We start from the raw sequence: 23,973 nt of genomic DNA, 5'->3' as shown, positions 1-23,973 counted from the left end.
CAAAAAATAAAATTAGTCCACCCTTCAGTATTTCCGAGTCATAGGAACAATGCCTCTTTCTGGGAAGCACCATACGTCACAGGCTGCCAGGGCGTTATGCAGTTACCATAAACTGTCCATTCCAGGGGCTTCCCAGATGGCGCAGGGGTAAAAAACCCACCTGTCGGTGCAGGAGATGCAAAAGGCATGGGTTCGATCCCTGGGTCAGGAAGATCCCTTGGAGAAGGAAGTGGCAACCCATTCCAGAATTCTTGCTGGGAAAATTCCATAGACAGAGGAGCCCAGTGGGCTACGGTCCACGGGGTTGCAAAGAGTCAGACACAGCTGAAGACAGCACACAACTCATTTATTCCAGAGGGACAATTTAAGGCCTTTCTTAGTAACTGGATAGAACTGAATTAATGATGACATTGCCTATAAACTGGGCTCCATGTTAATATCAATTTATTTTGTCATTCCGGTCCTTATATTAACCAATTTTCTGAAGTAAAGTGAAAGTTGCTCAGTCGTGTCTGACTTTTTTGCGACCCCATGGATGTTGATGGAATTCTCTAGGCCAGAATACTGGAGTGGGTAGCCTTTCCCTTCTCCAGGGGATCTTCCCAACCCAGGGATCAAACCCAGGCCTCCCACATTGCAGGCAGATTCTTTACCAGCTGAGCCACAAGGGAAGCTCTTCTAAAGTAAAGATAGGATCTATTTTGTCTCGCTAAGAACATCCATGTAATGTTCTTCTGAGTACACTTTTTTTAAGGGGGGTAGTGAGGAGTCAGGGGTCTGGCAGTAATAAAGACCTTTGTTTTTTTTTTAAGACTTTCCTAAGGATCAGACTAAATCTATCATGTAACTTGCCAAAATCTGCCCCATTGTATTTTGCCATGACTATTGTAATTATTTGCTTTCTGGGCCATGTTCCAGGAATACTTTATACTGCTTACAAAATAAAGAAGATTTAGAAAGACAAAGGAAGTGAAGAAATAAGAGCAGGGAACAGAAAAGAGAATCAGAAATGCTGCTGTTCTACAAATGTGGCTCTATGCTTCTTAGCAATTAATTAAAACTAAGAAAAAAATTAATAGCATGATTTATCATATCTTTAAGAGAAAAGCTATTTGTTTAGTAAAAACTAGTTTTCCTGGGACTGACCCCAGAGCGTAACTTCTGAATGTTCTTAGCAGCCTGAAGTACCAGGACCATCAGACCAAAAGTCCCCAAACCTCAGAGTACAGCCTGAGCATCTCAGCCTAGAAGAAACACACTGACCACCACAGCTACGAGAAAAACCCACAGGCATAACTACTGTCATCTCAAACGCTGAACAAAGCAATCATCCTTCCATACAGTGATGGGTGAGAGGCTACAGGTGCTTTTGTTTCACTGACTTTGGGGAGGTGGGAATGAGGTAGGCGATGATGAATGAATACATAGATTAAGTTGAGAAGCTGTGGGAAAGGAACGGCGGTGAAGAGACAAGGACTGAAAGGACCAAGAAGAAAGAAGGGCAAAGTCATGAAGAAAGCATTGCTATGCAGACAAAAATGTTCCACGCTGGGATGAAAGCAGAAGTAACAGAAATCTACAAGGCAGGTTAGCAGGAAGTGAAGGAAGCATGCGAGGAGGCAGTGCCCCAGACTCAGGGACTGTGGTTTGTGCTCTTGACAATGGCACCTTAATGAGAAAGTGACTCATCAGATGTCTGCAGCCTGATGAAGACTTTTCTGAATGCTCCCCAGATCCCTCTGTCCAGTTCCAAATCCAACAAGCACATCCCTGACCATGAATTACCTCCCAAGCAGAATTTCCTCGAGGAGTATAAGGCACCTCACATAAACGTCCTGTCTACCGGACAGTCATTAAACCAGCCCAGTCTTATATGGGACTCTGCATGGTAAGCCATGCTTTCAGGTTCAGTTCAGTTGCTCAGTCGTGTCTGACTCTTTGTGACCCCATGAATCGCAGCACGCCAGGCCTCCCTGTCCATCACCAACTCCCGGAGTCCACCCAAACTCATGTGTATCGAGTCGGTGATGCCATCCAGCCATCTCATCCTCTGTCGTCAGCTTCTCCTCCTGCCCCCAATCCCTCCCAGCATCAGGGTCTTTTCCAGTGAGTCAACTCTTCACATGAGATGACCAAAGTATTGGAGTTTCAGCTTCAGCATCAGTCCTTCCAATGAACACCCAGGACTGATCTCCTTTAGGATGGACTGGTTGGATCTCCTCGAAGTCCAAGGGACTCTCAAGAGTCTTCTCCAACACCACAGTTCAAAAGCATCAATTCTTCAGCGCTCAGCTTTCAGGTTGCTGCTGCTGCTAAGTTGCTTCAGTCGTGTCCGACTCTGTGCGACCCCATAGACGGCAGCCCATCAGGCTCCCCCGTCCCTGGGATTCTCCAGGCAAGAACACCGGAGTGGGTTGCCATTTCCTTCTCCAATCCATGAAAGTGAAAAGTGAAAGTGAAGTCGCTCAGTCGTGTTCGACTCTTGGCGACCCCATGGACTGCAGCCTACCAGGCTCCTCCGTCCATGGGATTTTCCAGGCAAGAGTACTGGAGTGGGGTGCCATTGCCTTCTCCGAGCTTTCAGGTTAGGACACCCAAATAAGCAAATAGTTTTTACTTATAAAGTTCAGAAGCCATAACAATGGGTTATGACAAGTCTCTTTCACCTGTGAATTTAAGACTGAGGTGGTTTTGAGAAGATTCATCAGCTTTACCTTTTCATGTTCCACATTCTTCACATGGAAGTTAATGTTCACCTGCGTTACCCTGAACCCTTCTTCCTAAACCCTCAGAGGTGAATGATACTCAGGCCACAAGCCGCTTCCCAGTGGATTTCTGCCAGATGCCTATTGGCAGCACTTCCTCTGGAGTTCTTGGCAGCCTCTGTGCTATAGCTTGAAATAACAGAAGAACAAAGCTGCTCAACTGAAAGTTTGCTTAACTGGTGAAGTCTGCCAATGAGTAATTTCTAATCATCTATCATGAGGAGATACAAGAATGAGCAAACACTAAAGTTAAGTGTATTTACTTTGTGGGGAACAGAATCTAAGACATCACAAAGGCACGGAGACAAGCATGCCAGCCAACAAGACCAGCCTCCAGGAACCTGGAAGGATGCCAGCATCTCCCTTTGGCTTGTAAGATACATACTCCTGGGGGTTTTTTGTTTTGTTTGTTGCGTTTTACTGGATTTTGGCCTGGAACTGGAATTGAGTTTACTCAACTTCATGACCTGAACAGCATATTTAAGTCTTTTTTTAAAAAGGCAAAGAAAGTTTCTCCATATACTAAGTACAAGACCTCTTCGAGATAATATATGCAATGAGTTATTTACTTTGAGATTGTTTACTAGCATATGAGTCACACCCACCATAAGACATCCTAAAGAGGAGGTCTAAGACTCCATGCAAGTCATTTGATCTAACAGTCCCTTTCAAATTATAGTTTTGCTTCTTAAAGACCACTTCAAAGTAGCTAAGACCCAAGAAAGTGTTCACCTTTCTTGTCTCTTCCATAAGCAGAAAGTTAGCAATTTTAAGATTGCACTGTTGTTCTAGAGGCTTGGGAAGACTCCAAAGGCATTATCAAAATGATGGAGACAACAGCTCCCGAGCTAACTTCTGCCAACCCCAGCGCAAGCCGCCAAACCATCCAGCTATGGGTGCTGTTGTGTGTGATGCCAATTCCAGCTCCTCCTCTGCTCACTAGCTGCCAACTGCCTCTTCCCTACCGTTTGAGCATCTCTGAAAGGAGCATTTCTTGTCATTTATAAACTCGAAGTCTGCCAATTAAGTACTGCAGGAGCCAGCTGCTAGGCAGGAACTAGAGACTTTTTGTCTGCTGGAAGAACCAACTCTTTGGCTCTATTGGAAACACCAACCTGGCAGGTTCAGGAAGAAGAGTACGTTTTAGGGGGAGGGACGGGCAAAGTTTTGGAACAGAACAGAGACAAGGAATTTATCCAAAGACGAGATGCATCAAATTCTACTTCATGTTACAAAGCAGAAGTGAGAAAACATGAGCAGAAAAATGAAACAATTCTAAAAGAGGAAGAAGCGCATAAAAATAGTCTTTGAACGATTTAGTCATCAATACCTACTCCTTGCCAGGCAATGTATAAAGTAAACACAGAGATTTGCTACTAACCTACAGGCACTGAGGATAAAGAGACTATCTTTGTGAGTAACCTGACTTCTCGGTGAGAATGTCTACAGAACAGTAATGCAGGAGTGTTGTCAAGTGCCGAGAGCAAGCACCTACCGACCTTTAATTCTCTAACCCAGTTTTTAAATACAGGCATACCCCAGAGACGCTGCAGATTCAGTGTCAGACCACTGCATTAGATGGAGTATCAGAATAAAGTGAATTCGCACACATTTTTTTGTTTCCCCGTGCATGTAAGTTTCTACTACACTGTTGCCTATTAAGTGTACAACAGCATTATGTCAAACTGTACATACCTGATTAAAAATAATGCTATGGGAAACATGGTTACTAATACATTTGCTCAATGCAGATTGCTGCAAACCTTCAATTTGTAAGAAACAATTTCAAATTCTGTAAAAATTAAAACTGCTGGAAAGAAGAGTTCTTAGAGATCATTCACCTAGCTCAGTTTCTTCACTGTGTGAATGAGCAAAGAAGCCTAGAGCAAAGAGGAGACTGACCTACAGTGAGAGAGATGGTGGGGCCCAGGGCCTCCCTCCAGGGCTCGCTTTCTTTCCACCCATCCCCTTTAGCACCAAGTTACAAACACATTAGCCACTTCACATCACTTTTAGCTGTGGTACAAAGCTTTGTGGGTGTGCGTGCTAAGTTTTCTGTTGTGTCCAACCCTGTGGGACACCACGCCAGACTCCTCTGTCCATGGGATTTCCCAGGCAAGAATACTGGGGTGGGTTGCCCTCCTCCATGGGACCTTCCTGACCCAGGGATCAAACTCGTGTTTTTTAAAATCTTTTGCTTTGGCAAGTGGGTTCTTTACCACTAGTTTAACCTGGGAAGCCCCACAAAGCTTTAGAATCAAGTCTATTCACACATGATATGAAATTCTGATACCTATATTTAGATTAAGGAGCTTTGTTACATGGTTTCTAGGCCCAAAGAGGTTTGAAGTGGCAGGTGAGCAGCAGGGGAAGATGCAAATGTCGCCAACAGCAATGGCAGAAAGACACACACTACAAGGCCAGAGCAAAAGCTAATAAGCACACCCAACAGCTGGGTGGCTTCAAGGACAGGCAAAGGAAATTCACATTCTTACAGGGATAAAATATGATCAGTCTCATAACCCGTGTTCTTTGCAGAATCCAGTGGCTTTTTATTCTACAAGTGCTCCAAGCACTAACAGAACAGAGCCCCCACCTTTTCCCTGAACACCTCCCTCAGTTTGGTGTAGCAGGTACCACTCACAACTTTATATCATAAGAAAGTCAAATAGGAAGAAAGAGAAAAGCGAATTCAAGAAGGAAGATCCTAGAATGTTAATTTTATTTCACATGATTGTCTTAAATTATTATTGATAATGCAACTGAACTGAGAACTTCTTTCCAAAAAAATTCTTGTATACAGTGTCTGCTAGGCTGTCCTTATTTTCATGCTATCACTGGCCTCCTATTTCTAACCTCAGGGAAAATGCTACTCTTAAAAAGCAAATAAAAAATTACAATTTCTTAACACAATTATTTCCTAAGGACACACCTGTTCACAAAACAAATAAAAGCTGTTTAATGTCTGCACACAAACACACATACACAGCAGATTTGTGGGCAAGACGATCTGAGCTCACCACTTAATAAAGTACAGCACGGAGAATGGAAAATGTTCAGGATGAAGGAAGCCTATTCAAAATCCTCTCCTTTACATTTAAAAATAAGAAACCTTTCCCCTTCCCCAGAGTCTCAGATTTTTCTTTTGATATCTGAAAACACATGTTGACAACCCTGCCACCCAAGAAACGTCAAAGGAAATAACTCATGTACGTCTACAAAGAGAAGGAGGTCCCAGTGACAAGAGCCGGAAAGCCAGATCCAAGCTGACGAGTGGTCCCACAGGGGTCAGGCTTCACCTTAAGATTTCCCCCAATTAGCATTTAATTCACACCACTTGAGGGCAACAGAGTCTGACCGTGTCCCTTGACGCCACACCCCCAACCATAAGGAAAGGCAGGGCACACTGTCTTACCTCAAACTGTGGGTAAGGAGGAGTTATAGCTGATGGGGGCCCTGAGGTGGGAGGTGGCATCCCAGATGTGGGTGGGAACAGACCCAAGGCGTTCAGATTTAATCCAGGAATTAGATGTGCTTGCAGCTGCAATGGTTAAAAAAAAAAAAAAAGTCCCTTCATTTTACAATTACAAGATCAAGTACAAGTGAGCATTTATATGTGATAATATCCAGATTGTGACCTCTTGTCAAGTAAAGAAAAAAATCATTTTGTGAGTTAAATTTTAAAACAAAGCAGATGTTCCATGTGATTATTCTTTGGGTTACAGGTTATGTCTGCACATAATTCTTGCTATTTTCAACTCCATGTGCTGTCTGCCTCCTCTTTGATCTGAAGGCACACTAGGTTTCTCCAAGCAGGGAACACAGCCTTCCTTGCCTTTACGAGGAGCTCTCAGTGCTCAGACATACATGTTATCTGTACGCTCTGGGCACACAGTAAAGAGACTGAGTATCCTACATGAATTGAAGAAGCAAGCAAACAAGATATGTTCATTAAAAAGCAGAACAGATAACAGATATTAAGAGATCTTTACTCCATGAAAAAAATTTGGTGGTCCTGAGTCTATAGACCTAAAACAAAACCAAGCCCTTTGGGAATCAGGTTCCATCCTCCTGTCCCTTCAGATAAACCTATCTTTGGAACAGATCCAGGAGCCAGAAATGGGATTTGGTTTTGGTTTCATTTGCCAAGGGCTGAGAAAATAAGGTGGAGAAGAGTTCAGACTTGAGCATCCTCAAGCCTGTTTTTACAAGGCCTGTGTGGGTTTGGATTTACTCCCAAGTGACCCTGACACATCTGGATGAGCAGTGATCATGTGAAGGTAGGGAGGCAGTCATGTGGGGGTAAAATGATTAGCATTTAAGGCACTTCTCACAACGGCAGTACCATTTTTACACTTTCCCTTCTTTCAGGTGTAATGTTTCAGATGGCAGGCCCAACAGGAACTTTTCTTTTTTCAATCATTTAATTGAAAATTCAAGATGGACTTTTGAAATGCTACATTTTCCATACCATTCCATCCATTATGGCACGGCAGCAATGCACTTTAATTACCTTACCTGTGCTACACAAATTGTTTTGTCATTTGAAATTCTTTTATCAAGGTTTACAAGTAACTAGGTTTTAAATTTATCTTCATAACAGTAGTTTTTTATATATGCACTGTATCTATTATAATCCTAATAAGCATGCAATGTAGGCAGTAGCCCCATGTTACAGATGAGGAAACTGGTGCTCCGAGAGACCAAGTATGTCATCTATGAGAATAAAGCTACAGCTAATAAATGGTTGAGCTAAGATTCAAACCAGTTCACACACTCTAAAGCCCACATTCCTATAATACTACAATCTCCCTCAAATTCACACTGTATGGGAGAGATTAGCCTTTTTTAGGGAGGCATTAGCCTTACCTCACAAGTAAGGAAGCTAAGGCGCAAAGTTGGCTAAAATCACAAAAGATGGCCAAGCCTGAGGTCCAAGTCTGTGTCTGCCCAACTATCCCAGGGCACTCACCCTGGTGCTCAAAGTCCATCAGAAACCACATCTAACAATGACGCCATTAAAGAAACCAATGTTAAGGCAACTGAAAACATCTTTGAACTGTTCATCAAAACAAAGACATTTCCTTCATAAGAAAACTAACATTCATAGAAGCAATATCGTTTTCGTAAGACTCCCTGATTTTCTTCATTATCTCTTCCTCAGCTTTGGCACATGTTTCCACGTTGCCTTTCACCGTAATGGTGCGCTCCGGATTGTACAGTGTCAGCTCCTGCAATCTGCAGATTGAAACAGAGAGGCAAGAAAAAGACAGGAAATTATAGGAGGGAGACAGTTAATAATAGTTCAACCACAGATGGCAATTCAAACCCAACTGTGGAGGCTGGCAATGTGTAAAAGTAGGTGGTTAGACATCATGAAAAATGAGTAAGCCCCAAAAGTTGTGAATACAAGAATTGTAAAGCTGCAGGAGAATAGAAAATACTGCCCCTCCCACCTTCTCAATAAGTATCTCTGGGTGTATGCAGTTCAATTAAGTCCATGTTTTAAACAAATTATACTTCTTGACCACTTATGGTGAGCTTTTTTCACAACTGAACAGTGAAATGTAAAGAAAATGATCCAGAGGAACCTATAGTTTTAGTGGAACCCAAGAACCAGATGAATATAACCTTTATTAAGTGCATTTCTAGTCTGCACTGACCAATTTGGGGTGTAATTGGCCTTGTCGTGCAACTGCATTTTTTGGGTCACCAAGCAAGGGATAAGCAAGAAAATATTCCAGAATGGCACCTAGAATTCATATGTCTAAGCTTATTTTTGTTGCTAATTTTAGAATTTAGATTGACATAGGCTTGAGGAAATAATACATATCAATCCATTTTGACTGAATTTAAAACATAGTCCCTTGATGATCATTTACACAACTAAAAAGCTAAGATGTAACAGCAATATTCAGAAACTCCCTGCTGTTTCAGCTCCTGCAGAAGCGTCAAAATCCACTCAGATGACACTGGGACCATCTAAGTCTCAGCCATTCAACAGCCTTGAAGGGAAACCCACGGGAGGTACTTACCATGGAAACAAGACTCAGGCAACGGATGGAAAGGATATAGAATATTGGGACAGTTTCCTTTCATATTCGTAGGGTTAAAACTCTCATTTTCACTACTAGCAAAGTGTCTCAAGCTAAACATGAGCCAGATGAATGGGATGTTATTCGTTCACTTCTTCCCATACTTGTTAAAATATAAACATCTACACAATGAAGATGCTTCGTCTCAGACCCCGTAAACAAGTTATGTCTCCTCTTCAGGCTCAACCCACTCTCCCCTGAAAAGCATTTTCTATTACAGCTTTTAAAAGAGCTGCTTCCAGAATAGCCTTTATGATGTATTTTTTCTCCTCTTAAAACCTTCCCCTTTCTGAGCATAAAATTCAAGACAGGGTAGGATCACTTGTTCTTTTTACTGTTCTGCAGTTTTTCCTTTCCCACCAACCGGGACTCTCCCCCTTCCGTTCCACCCCCACTTCTACGAAAACTCCCTGCTCCTTGAACATACTGCCCCAGTCTTTCTCTACTATTCTTCATTAGTTCGTCAGTCTCTCTCCCCCTCAACTTTTTAGGGTGCCCTGAAGGAAATAAGTCACCCTCAGAAGAGAAAGGCCTTTCCATGTAATTTCAGAGCATTCATGGACTGTACGCATGGGAACCAGCCTCCAAGATCCCCACTCCCCAGTGACCGACCTCCCACACTGACTGAAGCTGACTTGCGTCAACAACCATAGAAAAAATGGTCAAGAGAGTGACTTCTGAGACTATGTTACAGAAGACACAGCTGCTTCCATCTTGCTGTCTCTTAGGTTGTTCACTGTGAGGGAAGAGAGCTGCTGTGACTTGAAGATGCCCCCACACAGCCCTGTGGAGGCGCTGAGCTGAGGCCACATTCTAAGAGCAGCCATCAGCTTGGCAGCAACATCAAGAGACCCCCAAAGCAGGACTACCCAGTCATGCTGTGCTCCTGAATGCCTGCTCCACAGAAACCAGGTGAGCAAGAAATGTTTGCCCTTGTCTTTAGTGGCCAATGTTGGGGTAATCTGTTATACAGTGATGGATAACATGCAGGGTTATACATTCCGGCTTTCAGAGCAGATGCCAGAAAACCCCAGTAAGACTTCAGTGAGGAAATACACATGTTGGGTATTAGCGTGTCCTGCCTTTGTAGTGGGAACAGAGGACGCTTTCACCGTGGGTGACAGACAGACAGCAGGCAGGACAGAATGGGTTTGAGAACTGAAGTATAAGCAGGGTGGGACAGGCCAGCTCCAAGAGTTGTAATCCGCTTAATACATAACCTATGGCTCGGAAATGGCATTTTTGAAAGTTTTCTAATTCAAAAGAAAGCAAGGGGGCACTTACGGAGATATTGTGATTTTAGTGTCAGTGTCCTGCTCAATTTTTTTAAGATTCCGTCCTTCCTTACCAATGAGACGTCCTACAAAATTATTATGGGCTAAAATCTTCAAAGGAATCTCTTCTGTGCTGTAAAGAAAAATAAAATAAAAAGGCCATCAAATCAGAGTAAGTATACCTATTCTAGGGTAAAAGGACAATATTCGTTCATTAAACATTGACTTCCTGCCTTCCGTAGGGGAAGCATTCTGCCAGGTACACGTAAAGCTTGCTGACCATTAGCCCACATTCTAGCAAAGCATGAAGAGAGGGGGACGAAAGAACACTGGCAAGTATTTGGATAAGAGTTAATTTTTAAAAGTCTTCTTTTATTCATCTCAGGGAATGTCTTCCAATAATGGATTCTAGTTAGCTCTTTAAAAACACCTTACTCAAACTCATATTCTGAAACCCCCAATACCAGAATACCACGTACATCACGAAACAGGACAGTTTTAGAATAATGTTTAAATACCCACCTGGAGACAAAACGCATGATTTATAGAGGGAGACAGAAGAAACTCAACAGGGCTACACTTTGGAGGGAAGAGTCTAAGAGTAGGAGAGGGGGCTTTCACTTTGCACCTTTCTGACTTTCCAAGTCAGGGACATAGCACTGTGTCAACATGTCATTGGGGTCATCTAAGTGGTGGGCTTTTCCTTCACTTTTCTCTATTCTAAAAAGGAATTTTAATCTTATAACAAAGCAACATATAACACCTTCTAATTAAAATATATGTAATGTACTTCAAAGGTCCCTCCAATTAAATGCCAGTCGTTAGGCCCCCAGGCCAGGACCAGCGTCCTCCTCTGGACCCTCCCTTCAGCACACCCCTGTGCTAGATGCCTCAGGCAGCAGAGAACCAGCCTCTGCTCAAGGCTCCCACGAACAAGAGATTTAGAGCTTCAACTGGAAACACCTAAATCAACATCCAGTTTCCCACGACACAAGACTGGGGACTTCCCAGCTCCATTCTCCCTGCTCCCGGCTGGCAGACGCAGGCCGAGCTCCAACGAGCTCCAAGTATAGGAGTGAGGGTTTGGGGTCCCTGCTTTGGGTAAATCCCAGGGATGCTTCTTGGACCGTAGGTGAGCTTCCTATGACCCCAATTGCCTTCTTTTTACAGCTGGACCTTTCACATTAACACCACTCGCAACATAGCCAAACATGAATGAAAACGAAGCGTTTAAAAGACTTACGCTCTATAACCACCAAAACAGCAGTGCCAACCCTCTGTCGCTCTTCGGGACAGCGTTTCCCTTTGTCTGCTGGCAATTCCCAAAAATTATGTCAAAGAATCCCCAAAATAAGACCGCATAAATATCAACCTCCCCACCAGTTAATCCTCCTTACTCACAATTTTATATCTTGAGCTTCTTTATGCATAATCTCCAGAATAGATTTACAAGCTGCAGAGGTGCCCTCAGGGGTAGAGAGGATAGTAATTGACTTCTCAGCGGCACCTGCATTCTCCTTCCGATGGACATCAATTCTTAGGGTGGGCACAAGGGGAGAGGGAAACAAGAGCTGTAAGCGTGTATTCACAACACTCTGTCATCACCACCTATAAAGTCACAACACTTCTGGGCAGAGTGGGTGACTCACTTTCCTCAAAAGCAAGTCTTGATAAGCTGTCATCATGGATGAGGCCAATGTTAATTCCAAGAATATTCCCCTCTCTCTGCTCATGCAGGGGCATCTCCTTATTCTGCCCTAGCTGCACGTACTTAATTTTAAGTGCCACAGGTCAAACATCTCACACCCAAGAGTCTGGGTTCAAACAAAAGGCTTTCTTCCACTCAAAAAACAAGGGAGCCTGGAACACAAGACAAGTGGACTGGAGCTGGAACCCTGCAAGTCGGGGGTTACTGACTCCACTGACGCAGCGTGGCCACTGCCCGTCACGGTGGGATTTCACTCCCCGGTCTCCTCTTGCCGGGTTCTTTCTCCATGCTGCCTTCCCGATCAGGGCAAAGTCTATAACAAACAGGGACAGGAGTGGAACCCAAAGAGAGGGCGGCGGTTCTTTACCAAAAAAGGCAAATGGCCGCTAAACACGCCATGATCTTCAATCTCACTGGTCCTTATGACAAGGTGCCGTTCTCTGCCAGACCTGCACAGATGCAATTCAGTACTGGCAAGAGGATGGATATCCGGGACACGCACATCTCTGGCATGGTGCAGAGTACACAACAATCTGCTGGACTGCTTATGATCTTTTGACCCAAGAATTCTACTTCTTGTAATATCTCCTACAGATGCAGTCTCACACGTGGGCTAAGAGTGGTGTTTCTCACCCTCCGGCAGTATCGGCATTTGGGGTCAGACTAGTTCTTTGATGTGGAAGCCAGTCTGTGCGTTGCAGGATGTTGAACATCTCTGGCTTCTGCCCCGTAGACACCAGTAGCACCCCCGCCCCCATCTAGGTGTGACAACCGAAACTGTCTCCAAACACCGACAGATGTCTGCTGGGGAAAACATCACCGTGGGGGGAAGCCACTGGTGCGAGCACGTGCACCGCTGCGCTGTTTGTAATAGAAGGAAAACTGAACTATCTTGGAAATACCAATCAGGAAGAAACGGTTAAATAACATATCCGTATCACACAGCTGTTCATAAATGTGGTAACATTACAGATGCCAACAAAGCAAAAGGTCCTTGATCTTATGTGAAAAAAACAACACACTACATACCATGATATGAATTCCCTTTTAAAGTTACATGTGTTAGTAGATACGAGGAACAAGTCTTATAAAGACATATTCCCAGCTCAACAGTGGTCACCTTGGGGGTTAGACAGAGATTAACTCTTTTATTGAACGACCACTACATTTTGCCAATAAAATCAAGGCTTGGATTTCATTTTCCCAAATGCCTAATTGAAAACCCAAGATTTATCTCAGAATTAAAACCTATAGCTAAAAATAAGGGCAATGTAGAAGTGAAACAAATAAGGAATATCTAGAAATAACCAATAAAAAAGAGTATCTCATGTAACAGCTCTGATCTCAGGAACCCTCTCCAGTCACTGGTTTCCACCTCCGATCACTCTAAGTACTGCTTCTCTTCCAGTAGCTGACGTGCTCATCTCCCTCCTCCGGTTTATTTGCACCTGCTCACTGTGCTAAGGATTACTAAACTCTGATCCTCTGAGAGTAAGGAATGTTGCTTTACAGATTAGGGCAGCCCTGTGAGGCTATTCCAGAAGCAGAGCATCTGATAATGACTAGTTTCAATGGCAAGAGTTAATTAAATCTGTTGGCAGAGCTGCAAACGAATCATCGAATACAACTATCGCTTCCCTTCCCTCTCCATCCTCCATCTTCCTGCTTAAATAAAACAGTTTCATTTAAATCACAGAAGCTCTTTTCTCTGACAAGGAAATGAGCAGCTTTAAAAGGAACAACTTTCATCTGCCATGTGATGAGGAAGGGAAACGACCGAATAGTTTCTGCAGGTAACGGAATCAACGCAAGAGAGACGCTCTTGATAAGGGAATTAAAGAGAAGCTCTTGTATTAAAATGAGGCAAATCTGACATGGAAACTGACTGGGCTATGGTTCAGGTGGCGTCCCTGCCCTCTAACATGATGAAGTCAAGGCCACCGACTTTGCACAAAGGTAGCCAGCACTCTGCATCTGCCCCACTCCCAAGTGTGGCGAGGCAGGGCCAGGCGCCACTCCTCCGGGGGAGTGAGCGCATGACCACCGCCAGACAAGGTTAGCTTTGCTTCTACATCAGAAACGGGCCCGCCACCTGAAGGCTGGCATGGGGCCTGTGATCAGCGTGGACAACCTCTTAAGCCTGTTGGAACAAACACAGCACCATAGGTGTACTTTCTGAAGAAGACCCTGCTTAACTCCTTGGACCACACAAAATAATTTTTCTCACTAAATTTAAAAAGCAAAATGATCCACAGCCATCCCTGTAGCTGGCCCAAGGCCATCTCCCTGCTCTTCTGTATAGAATGACTCGAGAGGTGTGTACACACTCCCTCTTCTCTCTAGTACACCCACAGTTCTTCAGGAAATATGGTGGCAACTGTCCCAGAGATGTACCTGGTAGCAATTTACACAACGAAGGGCAAGGACAGAGTTCATCATCAAGTTGCTTTGGGTCAAATTCGTCACATACAGCATCACAGGATGGTTATTAAAGCAAAACCACGAACATATAATCACTGGAGCTCCAAAACTGAGACAGTGCCTTAGATATACTTTAACAGAATTAAACATAATTCACATGCAGTTATTTCACTCATTTGACAAAAATGAGAGCCATCAACAGGCCCAGTGTTGGGACTACAGTGGTAAATAAAAACAAACAGCTCCTGCTTTCTACTCCTAAAAAGTTAGCTCCAGTATTTGATGGAGAATCTTCTAATTCCCAAAATCTGCAAATTAAAACTATCAAACAACATCCTAAAGAAAGAACCATTCTGACTACATGGCTTAAACACAGGATAACTACAGATCATAAACTGAATTATTCTTCATTGAACTAAAGCAAAACTGAAAAACTCTTCTGTGTTGGACCCAGAAAATTACTTCTAAAAGCACAGAAGGCAGGTACCAGTGGAGGTTGGGGAGGAGGTGGGGGGAGCAGAGAACCACCTAGAGGTCAGGGCCTCCCCCATCAGGAGTATCATTTGTTTTCCATTCATGTGTGAAAATCTAAAGTTCTCTTTGAGATTAAGGTTCAGCCCCAGGTTTTTATAAAATGAGCACTAAAGATATCAAATCACAAGGTTTTTCCAGATTCCCAAGTAGCATACAAGAAGGGATCATAACCATGTCAGGAGGACATGAAGTAGCAAGCAACATACCCTGTTATGAAGATTCAAACACCCACCGTACCCCAGGAAATACTCACTTAGACTGGGTCTGTTTGGTGATATTCCGAATGGTGGCGCCTTCTTTTCCTATAATGGCTCCAACGAACTGGGTGGGAACCAGCAGGCGCAGAGGCAAGTCGCACGGCTTCTGCTTGGACACTGACCCTGGAGACCCCTGCCTTGAGGAGCCCCTCTGCCCAAACCCACGCCGGCCACGGGGCTGCTGGGAGGGGCTCTGCTGGGCCGCCATCTCATCAGGGATGTAGGCCACTCTCAGTGTGAAGTTCTCCAGCTGGAACCCATTCAGCTTGTCTAAAGCTCTGAAAGTCAACAAGGAGCAGGGGGTGGGAACAGCAATCAGGCTGAGTAACAGCAATACCACCTCTTCCACTCAGGATTCCTGGCTGTAAAGCTCATGAATAAAGCCCCTGAACAGATAGCAAATCCAGAACACACCTAATACTCCCCGCCCACATTCCCTTTGAAAGACATACGGGGAAAATAGGTTTCCAAGGGAACATATTAGCCATTTACCAGTAAAGTGGAAAAAAAACATTTTGTCAAACTCTTAACTGGGGACTTCCCTGGCAGTCCCGTGGTTAGGACTTGGTGCACTCACTGCTGAGATCTGGGTTCAATCCCTGGGCGGGCAAGTAAGATCCCAGAAGATACAGTGTGGCCAGAAAAAACCCAAGCAAACAAAAAACACTTACTAAGCTATTCACCATTAAGTCAATAACAGCATATGAGGACCCCCACAGGTCAGAAGAGGGGGCTCTCCTTCTGGCTAGTCTTTCCAAATCAGAATAGAAAAGATGTGACAATACACACCTCCCTTGCTTTAACGACTTAAAAACAAATATTTAAAGCACTTTCAGAATCAAAGGACAAAAATCTCTGAGCCACTCACTGGAGGAAGTAGAATTTAATACTCATGTTACTTACCACTATAAAATCACTCGATACCTATTATGAGCCTGTTCTTGAGGGAAAAAAGCAATCCACGACCTTGCGGAGTTTATGGTGTGATTGGAGGCAGGGAGACGGGGGTGGCGGTGGACCAGAGGGAAGAGCGAAAACCCTCCTCCCTATCACCCATCCATCCGTGTACCCACGCATCGACTTCGAGAGGGGCTTTACTTCTTTTTTTTTCCATTTTAGAGGCTTGTTATGGAAAAGTACGGCAATTAAAAGATGCTTGCTTGCTCCCTGGAAGAAAAGCTATGACCAACCTAAATAGCATATTAAAAAGTAGAGACACTACTCTGCCAACAAAGGCGGATCCAGTCAAAACTATGGTTTTTCCAGCGGTCACGTATGGATGTGAGAGTTAGACTATAAAGAAGGCTGAGGGCCGAAGAATTGATGATTTTGAATTGTGGTGTTGGAGAAGACTCTTTGAGAGTCCTTTGGAGAGCACAGAGATCAAACAGACCAGTCAATCCTAAAGGAAATCAATGCTGAATATTCATTGGAAAGACTGATGCTGAAGCTGAAACTCCAGAACTTTGGCCACCTGATGCGAAAAACTGACTCATTTGAAAAGATCCTGATGATGGGAAAGATTGGGGGCAGGAGGAGAAGGGGACAACAGAGGATGAGATGGTTGGATGGCATCACCAACTCGATGGGCATGAGTTTGAGCAGGCTTCAGGAATTGGTATGGACAGGGAGGCTTGGCGTGCTGTAGTCCATGGGGTCACAAAGAGTTGGATACGACTGAGCGAGTGAACTGAACTATGGAAAAGTACCCAATCTTAAGCAAACATTTCACTGAGTTTTCTCACAGTGAGCATGCATCTCCAGATTCAGAGCTAGGACACCCCAGTGTCCCAGAAGCCCCGCCAGGACCTCCTTCCAATGACTGCCCCTTCCCTCGGCTCCTCACACCATAGAAGGAGTCTGCCTGTTTACATTTCTATGTAAATACCATGTCTGGCATCTTTAACTTATCATTTATGAGAAAAGTGTGTAAGATTCCTAAGTTTATAAGATAAATTGGTGTGTTCTAGCTTACCTACATATTTTAAATGCGAAGAACTCAATAAAAGTTGACAGAAGATACTGCCATATAGACATCACCCTAATAATACACACTCCCAGTGCACAACAAAATTAAAAAAAAGACCTCATGCTTTCTCCAGGGTTGCTCAGAACCTTTGCTCAGATGGTACCCCAATGGACCCTGAGTTCGACCCAGGCAAGGAGAGAAGAACAGGAGTAAAATGATCTGTCTGGTTGCTCAGAATGATCGTTTGTGGTTCACGTACTGCTTTCTTTATCTGGAGATTTTTCCATTTCAAAAGGAAAGAGAATAGGCCCAGCACCAAAAAGGGTAACAGAACCATGAAACTGCATGGCAGATGTAGAAAACCAGACCAGACCCACCAGTGTCCTCAGGACTCAGAACTCTGCCCTTTCACGCGTCAGGGGCCTGCTCATCACTGTCCTACAGCTCCGTGCACACGAAATGACTCTTTAAAAGATCCCAGTCATACAGACTAACAAAGTATCAAAACATTTCTGTCACCATTACTTCCAAAACCCTTCCCAGAGTAACTGTTAACTGTGATAACTTCTGCAAACGGACCAGTTCTTTCCATCTGTTCACATAGGTGTGTAAGTGTTCAGTACCTTCTTAAAAAAGTGTAGCTAAGATCATGATATACATAGTCTTGTGATTTGTTGTTTTTCCAAATACAATATATCTTGGGATATTTCCATGTGAGTTCTTTTCCCGTGTATGTATGTGTGTGTAACTGAATCACTCTGCTGTACAGCAGAAATTAACAAGACACTATAAATCAACTATACTTCAATTTAAAAAAAAATAGCTAAAGATGGCATTCTTTTCATAAGCTTCATAGGTGATAGCAGACACACAGAAAAACTTGTTTTACCAATGCCCTGATACAAGAACCCTCAGTTAACACATTTTTCCTGCCTTCTTCCCTCTCCTTTTTTCCTAAAGAATATGTGGATTAAGGGCCCTAAAGTATTTTGGCTATTTCTAAAGGAAGACAACAGCTAGAAATTTTATTAACATCAATGATGTACGTTTACTACAGAAAGTTTGGAATTACAGGTGTTTCAACAAATGAGATAAAGCTTTTCAAAGCCCAAGAGAAACCTATCCCTGAAGGTTCTTTCAGAGACAAGAGGAGAGCTGCATGCAATGAAGGGCGCAACTCGACCTGGGACATAAAAGGCGACAGTTCACAGTAACATCCTTCCCCACTCTAAAACTGAGCACTTCAGAAGAGAGTGAGTGACTGTGCAATTAAGTCAGTAATGTTACTTTAAAAAAAGAAGTTGGGGGCGGGGGAGCCCTTCCCTGGTGGCTCAGAAAGTCAAGAAGCAGCCTGCAATGCAGGAGATGTGGGTTCCATCCCTGGGTCAGGAAGATCCCCTGGAGAAGGAAATGGCAACCCTCTCCAGTATTCTTGCCTGGAGAATTCCATGGACACAGGAGCTTGGCAGGCTACAGTCCATGTTACTAAAAAGTTAATTAGCTTCTTTCCTGATTAAGAGACATATACAGACAGACAGATATCCTTCTCCATGGAAATAAATAGAGATAAACATGTAAGTCACCAGATGCTTCTGTGTATCCAAATACAGTCATGTGTGTTCTGAGAAACAACTCTCAACTTGGAATAAACTATAACTACAACTTCCCAACTTCACTGTTCTGCTTTAAGATTTCTTTGAGGGGAAAAGAAAAGATGCTCTCCATCGGGAGGCCAGGCGGCACAGTGCTCCAGGACCCAGTGCCATCTGGGCCCCAGAGACTCCAAACTCAGGTTGTTCCAGTCAGAGAGCAGACAGCCTGCCCTGTGTATGCCCACTGCTGGCTGCCAGGGCTCCTGACCCCTCACCACACGGCACTCCACACCTGGACACAGCTGAAGGTACAGGAGTGAATAAACTGCCAGCAATGACTGTCTCATGACTGAACACTGTACACTGATGAATTTTAAGTCTACCACTGTAACCTCTCCATGCTATGTTATCTAGTGGTCTGCTGAGTTCAGGGGAAAACATTCTAGTATTTTCACCAACCTTACTGTACATGCAAGATACCTGATCAAAAATTGTCATCTAATTATTCAAAACATATGCATTCAGTTCAGCAGAACTCAAGGATGTTTATCCCACATGTGTATTACTCAGAATGCTGTTTCCCATCATTACTTGATTGCTCTGCTGTGATTTTCAGTCAATCAGAAGATGGTGAGTAGTATTTTTTGTTTTGCTTTGTTTTGGCTGCCCTGGGTTCAAAGCTAGGCCTCTAGCATTGGAAGCACAGAGTCCCAACCACTGGACCACCAGGAAGTTCCCACCCATGAGCAGTTCTGCTGGCTGGTAGCACTTAATCGCATTGCTAAGTTTATTGGGGTAGATCACAGGGTAGGACCACAGGGTAGGACTGAAAGGGCCTTGCGAGAACGAATAAGTAGTTTATCTCAAGATTAGAGAGTAAGAAGAACAGAGTCTCATAGAAGTTAAATGTATCCAATGGAACACACATACAGAGCTGAGTAGTGAATGAGAGACTAGAATTCTAAACCAGCTTGAACAGTAAGTAGCCAAAGAACCTTGGAAAGGTTGTTTTGTGATTTGGCATTAGCCTCCTCACCTGAAAAACTATAAACGACCAGATTTATGGTCTTTCGACTCTATAAATTCCATGTCTAAAATCTTTTCCTTCTTCCTAGATCTCACTGCTGGGTATCATGTAGGTCCTAACAAAATGAGGCTTAGCCATCATTGAAAAGTCACATCATTCCATTTTCTCCTTGTACCAAGAGTAAGAGGTTGAGACATACAATTCAGCAATAATTACCAAAAGCCTGGTAATACCACTGCAGGGAGGCATCTTAAGGAAACAATGAAAGACTTCATTACCAAACTAGTTCTAATGGCAAAAAACTGCAAACAACCTAGATGCCCACCAGAGGACTGGCTACACAGACTGTGGTAGGGATGCCATACCAGAGACAGACTACTAATAGTATAAATACAGCTAACGGGAAGACAGCCTGCACAATTCTACAGAATGATCTTTGGCATTTTAAAAGCTGTAATGATGACCTATATGGGAAAAAATCTAAAGACTGGATATATGTATATGCGTAACTGATTCCCTGGTAGCTACCAGCTACTAACTCAGCTGGCAAAGAATCCACCTGCAATGTAGGAGACCCTGGTTTGATTCCTGGCTTGGGAAGATTCACTGGAGAAGGAATAGGCTACCCACTCCAGCATTCTTGGGCTTCCCTGGTGGCTCAGCTGGTAAAGAAGATGCCTGCAATGCGGGAGACCTGGGTTAGATCCCTGGGTTGGGAAGATTCCCTGGAGAAGGGAACGGCTACCCACTCCAATATTCTGGCCCGGAAAAGTCCATAGACTGTACAGTCCATGCAGATGCAGAGTCAGACATGACTGAGAGACTTCCGCTCACTCACTCATAACTGATTAACTTTGCTGTATAGCAGCAACTAACACAACATCATAAATCAACTATACTCCAATAAAAATCAACTGTAAATAATAAATAGTAAGTTGTAATGCATGAGACAAAGTCTACTGAACTTGATGTCAAATTTCACACTGGTTATCTCTGAATGGCAAAAAAAGGCAAAAAACTTCTTTGTCTTGCTACTTAATCTATTGTTCCTTTTTTTAGAATAAATCTTCCATTTACATAATTTTCAAAGTTTAAGAGTCAACATCCTCCCCTTAGCCATCAGCCAAGTTGTTTCTAACACTTCTGTGTGTACTTTATACAAATCTTCAGGCTGATATAAAAAGATCTGCAATAATAGCTGCAGTATATAAACTTCATTTCTATTCCACAACAAAAAAATACACACCAGAAATAAGAATCCCTGGACAACACAGGTTCTACTGTATAACACAGGGAACTATATTCAATGTCCTGGGATAAACCATAATGGAAAATACAAAAAAGAATGTGTGTGTGTCTACACACACATATATATACATGCTAAGTTGCTTCAGTCATGTCCAACTCTTTATGACCCAGCGGACTGTAGCCCACCAGGTTCCTCTGTCCATGTGATTTCCCAGACAAGAATACGGGAGTGGGTTGCCATTCCCTTCTCCAAGGGATCTTCCAGGCCCATGGATCAAACCCTCATCTCCTGCAGCTCCTGCATAGTACGCAGATTCTTTATCACTGAGCCACTGCAGATAACTCAGTGCATTATATATAATACACACATACATATGTATGCGTACCTGAATCACTTTGTTGTACAGAGGAAATTAACACAGCATTGTTAACTGTATCAATTTTTAAAAATAAAATGCCAAATTTATCTTTAGAAAAACCTTCAGTTCAGTTCAGTTGCTCAGTCATGTCCGACTCTTTGCAACCCCATGAATTGCAGCACACCAGGCTTCCCTGTCCTGTCCATCACCAACTCCCGGAGTTCACTCAAACTCACGTCCATCAAGTCGGTGATGCCATCCAGCCATCTCATCCTCTGTCGTCCCCTTCTCCTCCTGCCCCCAATCCCTCCCAGCATCAGAGTCTTTTCCAATGAGTCAACTCTTCGCATGAGGTGGCCAAAGCACTGGAGTTTCAGCTTTAGCACCATTTCTTCCAAAGAAATCCCAGGGCTGATCTCCTTCAGAATGGACTGGTTGGATCTCCTTGCAGTCCAAGGGACTCTCAAGAGTCTTCTCCAACACCACAGTTCAAAAGCATCAATTCTTTGGAGCTCAGCTTTCTTCACAGTCCAACTCTCACATCCATACATGACTACTGGAAAAACCATAGCCTTGACTAGACGGATCATGGAAAAAGCAAGAGAGTTCCAGAAAAATATCTACTTCTGCTTTATTGACTATGTCAAAGTCTTTGACTGTGTGGACCACAACAAACTCTGGGAAATTCTTAAAGAGATGGGAATACCACCTGACCTGCCTCTTGAGAAATCTGTATATATGTCAGGAAGCAAGTTAGAACTGGACATGGAACAACAGACTGGTTCCAAATAGGGAAAGGAGTACATCAAGGCTGTATATTGTCACCCTGCTTATTTAATTTATATGCAGAGTACATCATGAGAAACGCTGGGCTGGAGGAAGCACAAGCTGGAATCAAGACTGCCAGGAGAAATATCAATAACCTCAGATATGTAGATGACACCACTCTTATGGCAGAAAGTGAAGAAGAACTAAAGAGCCTCTTGATGAAAGTGAAAGAGGAGAGTGAAAAAGTTGGCTTAAAACTCAACATTCAGAAAACAAAGATCATGGCATCTGGTCCCATCACTTCATGGGAAATAGATGGGTAAACAGTGTCAAGACTTTATTTTTTGGGGCTCCAAAATCACTGAGATGGTGACTACAGCCATGAAATTAAAAGATGCTTACTCCTTGGAAGAAAAGTTATTACCAACCTAGAAAGCATATTAAAAAGGAGAGACATTACTTTGCCAACAAAGGTCCGTCTGTCTAGTTAAGGCTATGGTTTTTCCAGTGGTCATATATGGATGTGAGAGTTGGACTGTGAATAAAGCTGAGCGCCGAAGAATTGATGCTTTTGAACTGTGGTGTTGGAGAAGACTCTTGAGAGTCCCTTGGACTGCAAGGAGATCCAACGAGTCCATCCTAAAGGAGATCAGTCCTGAATATTCATTGGAAGGACTGATGCTGAAGCTGAAACTCCCATACTTTGGCCACCTGATGTGAAGAACTGGCTTATTTGAAAAGACCCTGATGCTGGGAAAGATTGATGGCAGGAGAAGAAAGGGACGACAGAGGATGAGATGGTTGGATGGCATCACCGACTCAATGGACGTAAGTCTGAGTGAACTCTGGGAGTTGGCGATGGACAGGGAGGCCTGGCGTGCTGCAGTCCACGGGGTCGCAAAGAGCTCGACACGACTGAGGGACTGGACTGAACTGACCTAGATAATAAACAGCCCTAAATACATAAAGAAAAGAAAAGAAATAGTAACTCTAAAATAAAAAAATAACTAATATGTATAAATTCTGAAGGGTTATTTCTTTGTCACCCATGACAAATCTTCCAGTGAATTAGAGTCTTTGTTATCTGAGCATCCCTAGAAGATGGAAGGAATAGGGTACCCATGAGATCCAAGTCTGTCTTGCTTCCAGGAACAAGAAACACTAAATACATATTCCTGATTTAAATAAGTTTTCATTATTTTTACTCATTTATTATTCTAAGACATTAGTAATTTGAGGCTTGTGGTTAAAACAAATATATTATTTCCTAGTACTATTAGCACTGCTAACTTTTGATTTTTTTCTTAGCCACAAGATGGCAGGAGTTTCCAGGTTAAATTCTGTCCTATAGACAGCCTTATTGAGGAATCCTCTTAAAAGTGTCATTCATTACCAAAAAAAAAGAAGTGTGTCACTCATAAAGCTTTAAGTAAAAAGAGGCTTTTGAACTAGGTCTCTAACTCCTGAGGGTTATAATAATCCCAGTTATTATCTGAAATGAAGCATCCTGTACAATAACAGGGCATTCTCTACAGCAGTGAAAAATACTGGGAAAACGTTTAATAGCTATTGCCTTACTACCTTTGCATCTCACAGACAGGATTATATTAAGGAACATTAACTTGAGCAGAGTCACAGCTAGAAAAGTGTCACAAGGAGTCCATTCCATGGAACCAGACTCTGGAAATGAACCCTCTTAGTCTCCACACTCTACTCACACCTGCGCAAGCGCATCCCAGTTACAGAGACGCCTATGTTAACACACGCTAAAGACGTCAACTGAGAATGTCAACTCAGCCCTTATCACCTAGAGAAGTAAGCTTTGGATGGCTGCCATGGGAAAGGCAGGAAGAAATCATGCCAGCTTAGCTTAGGCAGCAGACAGTCTTGGTGGAGCCCCGAGAACAGGCTCACTGGGCTCAGCAGACAAGTCCCGAATGGATCAGCCTTCCCCTG

General features: G+C 43.3%; 1 protein-coding gene across 4 annotated transcripts in view; it reads right to left on the bottom strand.

Annotated features, from left to right (window-relative positions):
• IGF2BP3 (insulin like growth factor 2 mRNA binding protein 3) overlaps positions 1-23,973 on the bottom strand; it is a 144,840-nt gene that overhangs the window by 11,306 nt on the left and 109,561 nt on the right. For all 4 annotated transcript variants that reach the window (XM_027539925.1, XM_027539924.1, XM_027539923.1 and 1 more), the window contains 5 exons: positions 15,051-15,332; positions 11,536-11,670; positions 10,145-10,267; positions 7,868-8,003; positions 6,181-6,306 (listed from right to left, as the gene is read on the bottom strand). In XM_027539925.1, the coding sequence (XP_027395726.1) occupies positions 6,181-6,306; positions 7,868-8,003; positions 10,145-10,267; positions 11,536-11,670; positions 15,051-15,332 (802 nt within the window). The remainder of the gene's footprint in view (positions 1-6,180; positions 6,307-7,867; positions 8,004-10,144; positions 10,268-11,535; positions 11,671-15,050; positions 15,333-23,973) is intronic.

Source organism: Bos indicus x Bos taurus, chromosome 4, assembly GCF_003369695.1.
Source record: "Bos indicus x Bos taurus breed Angus x Brahman F1 hybrid chromosome 4, Bos_hybrid_MaternalHap_v2.0, whole genome shotgun sequence".
Classification (NCBI taxonomy): domain Eukaryota; kingdom Metazoa; phylum Chordata; class Mammalia; order Artiodactyla; family Bovidae; genus Bos; species Bos indicus x Bos taurus.
This window is presented reverse-complemented; position numbering and strand designations above follow the sequence as displayed.